This window comes from Plectropomus leopardus, chromosome 8, assembly GCF_008729295.1.
Source record: "Plectropomus leopardus isolate mb chromosome 8, YSFRI_Pleo_2.0, whole genome shotgun sequence".
NCBI lineage: Eukaryota > Metazoa > Chordata > Actinopteri > Perciformes > Serranidae > Plectropomus > Plectropomus leopardus.
This window is the reverse complement of record NC_056470.1, coordinates 2270712-2279276: the sequence shown is the minus strand read 5'-3', so window position 1 is coordinate 2279276 and position 8565 is coordinate 2270712. Positions and strand designations below refer to the sequence as shown.

General features: G+C 41.2%; 1 protein-coding gene across 1 annotated transcript in view; it reads right to left on the bottom strand.

Moving 5' to 3' along the window:
• Positions 1-374: 374 nt before the first annotated feature.
• Positions 375-8565, bottom strand: part of prkcz (protein kinase C, zeta) — a 166327-nt gene continuing 158136 nt past the window's right edge. Inside the window, exon 18 of the mRNA XM_042491932.1 lies at positions 375-534. Within this exon, the coding sequence (XP_042347866.1) occupies positions 447-534 (88 nt within the window). The 3' untranslated portion in view covers positions 375-446. The remainder of the gene's footprint in view (positions 535-8565) is intronic.

Here is an 8565-nt window from a genome sequence, read left to right as displayed (position 1 = left end):
TGAGATGATGGCAGGCACCGAATGAAACAGCTCTCTGTTCAAATCACAAAGCCGGCCACGCTTTGACATGACAATGGACATTCTGAGAGGAGAAAGGGATGAAGCCGAAGAAGAAAAAGAAAAGAAAAAAGAGGGGAAGACAACATAACGACAGGGAATGTTCTTGAAGTCCAGTGTCTTTGTTTTTCTTGCAGATACCAAGAAAAGACGAGTCCCAGCAAAACAATCGGAACGGCCAGGAAGGAAACTTTCCTCCAGTTTGCTTCTCCTTGTTGACAAGGTCCAGAGGGTGAGTTCGTCCTTCCTGTTGTCCTTTACTCCTCCTCCTCCTCCTCCTCCTCCTCCTCCTCCTCCTCGCCTTTCAGAGTTGGCTTGCGAGTGTCTTTTGGCTGAGACGGCAGCTTGGACAGACAGTAGGTGGGCGAAGGAGGAAGCTGGTCTCCCCTTCATACAGACTCTTCTGTGGATAGCAGCAGGGGGTTGATGTATTCAAATCCCTCAAACTCTGACTGGTCTATTCTCTTGATGACGTCCCTGAGGAGAGCAAGACGGAGAGAAGAATTAGAGGTGTTGTTTTTATCATGAACCCCGAGCATATGATCATCCTCAGAGAAGCTGGATTAAGATATGAACAAAAGGCAGCGAACAGAGAGACTCCTTACTCCTTGATTTTCAATCAAACTGGAGCAACTGGTTGTGCACCTCGACCCTGACCCAGTTATTGTGTCTGTGATCAGTATGCTATTGTGAGTTTGGAAAAAGGTGAATTATTTTGGGCATTTTATGCTTTTACCACAATGTAGGCAGCAGCTAAACCACAGAAAGTCGGGGAAAAGAGAGATGAGCATCCAACAAAGGTCCCACTCTGGATTTGAAACACTCTGCGGTTCTCCATTAGATCACTAGAGCTTCTCCTAAACAGGATGTCTTTTGTTTTCAAAGACTAAATATGGCATGACTGTAATCAACACATTTACTTATTTTTTTTAAAATTTGTCATGGATGAATTACTGACCCAAGAGGCTCCAATCTGAGAGACAGGGCTAAAACTATAGCCTCAACTATAACCGCACTAAAAACATTTAATGCAATGGGAAAGCATTCGATCAGCATTCACACCCTGGTCAAATGACCCTGCAGTTGACAAAGATTTTTATTGGCTCCAGCTCCAATCCGCATTGATGGGTATACAACACCTGAATGTGGTAATTTCAGCTCCTAAACTGGCGAGATGCAATGACGTGCCATCACTAATTACTGCCCATCTCCACCTAAACAGCTAAAACACCAATCCAAGCACGTCTGCCCTGAATAGATATGAGTTAGAGATATACTAACAGAAGAAACCACTGAAAAGTTTCCACAGACCTCTGTTCTGCTGCTGTCTACTGTTTATCTGTTCTCCTGCCTGTCTGTGACGTTGCATGGACACACCAACAAAACAATGCACACACGCACACACACGCACACACACACACACACACACACACACACACACACACACACACACACACACACAAAAAGCTGACAGAAAGGCCAACTCCACTGGTGCAATGGTGAGTTCACTGGCAGTGGGAATGCTATATTTAGTGGAACTAGCCATGTTGAAAAACCCACGTACACGCACCAATTTTGGTTGGAAAGGGGTATAAGGGGCCATTTACATGGCAATAGATCTTACGTCAAACTTAAAACTGTTGTTGCTGTTTGGCCCTTCGTTCACATGACAATAGCGTTTTGGGCGCCTGAAAACGCACTCTTTTGAAACTGGGTTTCAGAGTGTAATTTTTGAAAATGCAACCCACTCTGTCGCTGTGTAAACTAGCAATGCACGGATCCTGTGAGAACGGTGACATTACTGCGCCCTTCATGCATGCTCGTGGTGTTCTTGGTGGTGTGTCATTACAAAGTTACATCCTAACTACTGGTTTGGCATACATACTACAGTATTTTTGGTTGTTTTTGTGGATCCGTATATACGAGGACTTCTCCATGTGTAAACGTGGCCTAAAGTTCCAACGAATTCAAGATTTTACATTTAAGTCCTTTTTATGCAGAGATTGGGCTATAGGCCCTTTATGAAGTCCCTTCTTCGAACTTCTATGTGTTTTTATTCCGAATCAAACAGTGGTGGCATCATTCATTATTCTCCCTTTCAGCTAGTTGCAATTGTGCCTTCTTCTAGTTGACCTCTTACGTCACGTAGCAAACAAGTTATCAAGCAACAAACAGGTTGCATGTCCAACACTGAAATATGAATAACTTTTTGGTGATATACATTTCATATGTACTCAAAGCTTTACTTGATATCTTCATCTTGTTTTGTTTTCTTCCCCTCTTCTTCTTTTGTTTATCCCAGCTTTCTTCTACAAAATAATGCTGTTCTACGGGGACTATGGAGCATGCACAGAACGTCGAGGCCAGTTCAGTTCCAACTGAGTACACACAAAAGAATAAATCGACCCCCAATGACATTATCTAGGTGTGTTGGTCCCAATTTGAGAAATATGATTTTATTTCAGCCAGGCTAACATGTTTACAGCAGCTGTTTTTCTTTTTTCAGTTAGCTGCTGACTGCTACTAATTGCTCTCTAAATCTCACATGGTGGGTCAAAACGTCCCATAAATCATATCTATGATCTTTTCATGCCAGCTGTCCCTGATACATAGACCTCGATTAGGTGCTCAAAGGTGAGATAACTCGGTCTCCCATTCCTTAATCAGACTTTTAATACATAACAGCATTATGACATAACGGAGCAATATTTCCGCCTTTAACAGGCAGTGTAAATAGAGCTTTAGATTCATATAGTTTAGTCTCTAGTGCTGCTCTCCTCTGTCTGGTTAAGCACAGGCTAACACAGCAGCAACATTGACACCAACACCAACGGCACACCTATGTGACTAAACCTGTTGAGGTTTAACTGTTGGCTAATGTTAGCTGTGTGATGCAAACAGTTAGCCCTGTCACTGAGTATGTGGACTCTCACCAACTATCCCCAGTGCAGAATTTGGCTTTGGCTCATTTCTTGAAACAGTGCTAATAATATCTCAAAGCTCTGGTTGCATTCTTCTAAACAGCTTATATATTACAGCACAACAACATCACTGCTTTCCCTGTACATACTGATACTAAGCTCCTTCACTCTGTCACAGTTTCTCTCAGTTTGTAATTTGCAGAGTAGTTTCATGGTCATCTGGCGTCTTTTCAGCTCTCTCTTCTTGCAGAGTTAATATTCTGAAAGATGCCATTGTCCTCTAAGGTTGCACTCTAGATCTCTCAGTGTAATAACATTGGGCCTCTTTAATCAATATTCTTATGAGGAAATGTATTAAAACCCACCTACGCAGTTTGCATGAGGATTCTGATATTCACTAATGTTCTCTTATTTGGGATTTGTTTAAGAACAGAATCTATACATAATGTGATATTATGCATCATGGTCATTAAAACAAATAAACATAGACTAACACTTCAGTTCACATCAGTTATGTTAATGGGAACCATGCGTTCCAACGATCAGTGATTTTTTTTTCTTTATTTAAATAAGGACCATGCATAAAAAACATTAATCTCGAAAAAGAGAAGAGATGATTCATGCCAGATTTAGCTATTAGCTAGTTAACATTTGCAGTCACTGGGCAGGTACAGACAGGACAATTACCTCACACTAAAAACACTTATCACACATGATAAAAAACATTACATTACAATACACAATACAAACAATCACTGCACTGTCAGCAATGCCGTCCTGCAAATATTTCACAATAAAAAGGCTTGTGTCAACAACTGAGGGAATTCTGTCCACAGAAACATTGTCAGAGGGCTTTATGTTGAAATGGAAACAGGAAAGGTTGAGTAAAACAGACATATTTGTATTTCCTCCTGTCTGTGACAGAGATATAAATTGAAACTGTAGTGAAAGATGGTGTAACGTCGGTATAATTATTATAACACCATCTTCACTGTCTATTTTTGCTAAAAAAACAAACAAAAAAACAAAAAAACATATGTCACACAGTAAAAATTGGCTAGACTCCAAATCTTTAGCTGCTTAGCAGCAGCAGATCTACACCTGAGAAGTGCGCTGGCACCCATACTGTTGGGGTTCTCTTGTCTTTCAAGCCATTTTATTTACTCTCTGTATTAGCGGAACTTAAATTGCCTGATTTAATTTGCCTAAGACCTGAAATGTTTTAATGTTTAATAATTTTAAAGTACTATAAATAAATGTTAAAAGAATAAAGTTTGTTATTATTCTGCTAAAACCCACTTTATAGAAACTGGCTAGTTAAAAGGTTTAGACTGTAGTGCTTATGCTAACAAGGGGTTTATTGTACTTTGATAATACAGAGATTTTTTTTAATTTTTTATTTTCATCTGCTCATTGCCTTTTTCAATAATGTTAACCAGAATGTATATTACTAAAATGACTTTTTTTAAATTTTTGTTTTTTGTTAATACCTACTCCTACTGTTCTGCAGTCTGAAGTCTACAACGGTGCAGCGGCTGGAACCCACTAGATGAGTAATTGTTTCTCAGTTAGTTTCTCTCAGAACAAATCCTTAAAACCTTGTAAAATGGCATCACACAGTACATGATGTCAAGTAACACAGAGAGAACATGGTGTGGACTAATCAGTGGAGGAACTCGAACCGGGTCTTTGTTTCCTGAGTGTGCTGCTTCCATTAAAAAAGGAATAATTACAGGTAAATGGAGCAGAACCCCATAACTAGTGGGCTCAGAGTGGCTGGGTAAAAATAAATGTACTCCCTTAGCAACACTGCTGGCTGCTTCTCCGGCAGCAACAGGCTGTTTACTCATCTCTCTGAGTGTGTGTGTGTGTGTGCATGCGCATGCGTGTGTGTGTGTGTGTGAGGTGATGCTGAGACGCGGCACTGAAGCCCAAAAAGGAGGCCTCTCCCTGGGAAAGGCTGAGAGGCTTTTTCCCTTCAGACGCTAAGCAGGAGGCTTTGAAGTAAAAACAATAGGTGTGTTCACTGGCCTCTCCCCTGGCGGACCAGGTGGGTGGGGGGATCACTTCAGGGGCCGCTGCCAGTGTCGAACAGGTTGCAGATCCCACCCACATAGAGTGCAAGGACAAATGAATGAAATTCTACAGTGTCTTTCTTTCAGTTCAGTTCGCCGACTAGAATACTGATGAAGCAAATCGGTTTCTCCATCTGATCTCATATGAAGCACTCTCACTGTAGAAGGAGGTCAACCACCAATACAGAAATTATATTGAGAAAATGATGTTTTTCTATTTTGGACTTTTTGAGAGAACAGAGAAGCAGAAAGAAAAACCACAAAGAGGGACACACAAAAGACAGAGGAGAGGGTTTGGGAGTTGACCAAAACAAACAGTGTGTTCAACCAATGTAAATGTTTCCTTTTTTTCCAGGCTTGGATGACTTGAAAGCATTACCAGATGCAGAATGAAGAGGAGAGAACGAGGACGGGACGGAGGAGAGGAGGGAGTGAGGTGGGAGAGCAAAGCAAAGAAGCAGTAGGAGATCTAGATTCAAGCATTTTAACTATTAAGACATCAACATAACCAGTCAGAATTTCCCCTCCTGACTGAGTGCCTTTTGGCTGCCAGCCGGGTCCCAGCCAGCTTCTAGCCACTGGGAGTCCCCCTCCTCTCCTCCTGTTTCCTGACAGGGCGTGTCTACATCTACTGTAAACACGCCCAGTCAGGATGTCACCATAAGATGGTGCTTCCGTCACAACAACACATAAATAAAGAATCTTTGTTTAGGCCATGGCTTGCACAGTATGCTTGTGTATGTTTATCAGCCTGCTGGAACTTTGATCATTTTTGCTGCCCCTCAGGTGACAAAAGTTATTGTTCATAATTTTCAACAGCATAAACTCTGATTTTCAGTGGTGGAATGTAATTATAAAAATTAAGTACATGTACTCAAGTACTGTACCTATGCACAATTTCAAGGTAATCAGTATCATTTCAATATTATGCTGCTTTATACTTCTACCACCTTTCAGTAGAAAAAACATTGTACTTTTTACTTTACTGTCTTTATTTTAAAGAAATATATCTAGATCAAGACATACTAGATCTAGATCGATCTTAACATGGATCAAGATCTCGCACACAAATACTTCAACCATCTAAACATTGTTGGAACAGGGTACCTCTTAGTACTCCTAGTTTGGAAAATAAAAAAAAAATTAAAAATAATATAATAGAAATGTGTTGTTTGTTATTATATACAGGGTTTTCCACACATGCATTAAAACATCTGCTGATGTTGCAGTGGTCATTAGAAGCACTGTTAAAATACCACACTCACATTCTTGGATCACAGGCTGCACTCTGGGCACAGATGGAACAGTAGAACATCAGGCGCATTCATTCTGCTTGGTCAAGTTTATGTGTTGGGTTAAGCAACAGGCTCACTAGACACTAGAGCAGTATTATGGTCCTAGCCACCATGTCCCCTAAAAATATATCCTGAAGCAAGCATCAAGGACCAAGGCTACAGAAGAAGAATGTACGCTTCTCTGGGCACACCAAGGCTGCCATTTTCTAAGACAGCGAGCTGGCATCGAAAACTAAAGCCTCTCTCCCCCTCCCCTCACCATGCTGGCAAAGGCCCCCCAGCAAATCTGGCTTTTAATGTCGCAATGTAAATCTCTAACATGAAGGGTTTACCCTTCTCTCTCCCTACACGGCTCTCACTTCTCTTTCTTCTCGTGCCAAGCCCATCACGAGTGGGAGAGAGGGGAGACTGGAGAGCTTTTTGCATCACCCCCTCCTAGAGCAGGAGTGGGCGACATTAGCCCCTCTCCCTGGTAACAGAGGGAAAAGAAAGGGGTGGGGGGATAAAGTGCGAGACGTGGAGGGGAGGCATGCGTCTTCTTTTGATGTGCCATGGTGTTTGATGCCAGGTTGATATCTCCACTACTGAACTGGCAGCGTGCTCTCCACCCCATTCTCCCACTCATCTCCCCCCTCCCCCCTCACTGTACCAACCCCAATCTCTTCCACAATTGCCTCCCTAAAAGTCTGTCACGGGCTCCTGCCGTCAAACGCTGTCACAAATGAGCTGGGATGAGCTTCAGAGCCGTCTCGTAGCAGCCCCTTAATGAGCTGTGAGGCTCACCCACTCCAAGGCTGGTTTGAAGTTCGGCGTCTAGCGAACAGCAGAGGTGTACAGCACCTTCAAACTGAGGGAGAGCCATGGTAGCTTCCCAAAGACATCTGTCGTGGGTGCAGAGCACTATGGGCATTTAATAGGGCTCTAATTAACACTGGGAGCTCTTGTTACTCCATGCCCTGCCATGTCACAATGTAGTTATTGCCGTATGAGTCCCAGGTTGCACAAGCAGGAAAATGTGACGATAGTGTCACTCTCCATATACAAGCTTGCTGATGGTGGTGATTATACCAACCACTGACAGCTTTAATGGCAACATTGATTTTGGAGATATAAACCTTGTTTTTATTCATAATCTAGCTTTATATGCTGATGACGCATTATTATATACTACAAACTTAAAAAAAACTATAAGAGGGTGGGCTCAGAAATGTTATGCTATATGGCAACCTTTTTAAACCTACATCGAAACAATGGACACCATTGACGCTGCAGTCTTGGAATACTGACCCCTTATTATATATAATTTACCGTTATTTCACTTGTAATTTTCTACTAATTTTTAAAAATTATTTGTTATGAAACTGGACAGTATATAAATTTAGAAGAAGAAATGCAGATTTTTCATATGTATTGTTTGGCTGATATAGAAAACGAGTTTCATTTTGCTTTCTTCTGCCCTTTTTATGTAAAACTGCACAAATTTTTGTTTAGCTACATAAAAACAGATATCGATTTAATAGATGATACACAAAGGGTTGCAGTTATTTACATATGAAACATTTGGATTAGCTCGTTACCTGGAGAAAGCATGGGAGATGAAAAAACAAGCCCTTTATCAAGATAAACTGTAGATCTTTTTTTCAAGAATCTTGGTCATATATTAATTTGTACCTTTATTTATTTTATGTGTCCTTTTTCCCCCAATATCTGTAAAACTGGATGATGACACATACTTTGTATTATGAGATTGTCTTGTTATCCCTTATGGGATGGGTCAGACTGGCATGACACTGAAATAATACAAACTAAACCAGTTAACTATTATTTCTATGGGTCGGTGGGTTTCCTTTACAGATTTGCACACAATGTAATGTGTAATACGATATACGATATTTTGAAAAGGTTGATAAATCACAATTGTCAGATGACTGTGTTTCCACTGAGTGATGTTCTGTGACTTCTCCTCTTGTGATAACATTCCAGTAACCATGGTGATGGATGTTCAAAACATTAGCAGCTTTTTTTTTATTGCAGCCACCACACTAGCCGTCATTATTTCTAATCCAAGGCCATGTAAGCATGTTATGGAGCCATAATGGAAAGACAAGCCCCTTATACGTGGGAGCGGCCACATATGAGAGATTTTTCAATTGCAATATTTGCAGCGGCTTCTGGAAGCCCGGCTCCCTCATAGTCTCCTTGGAGGTCTAGATAAGT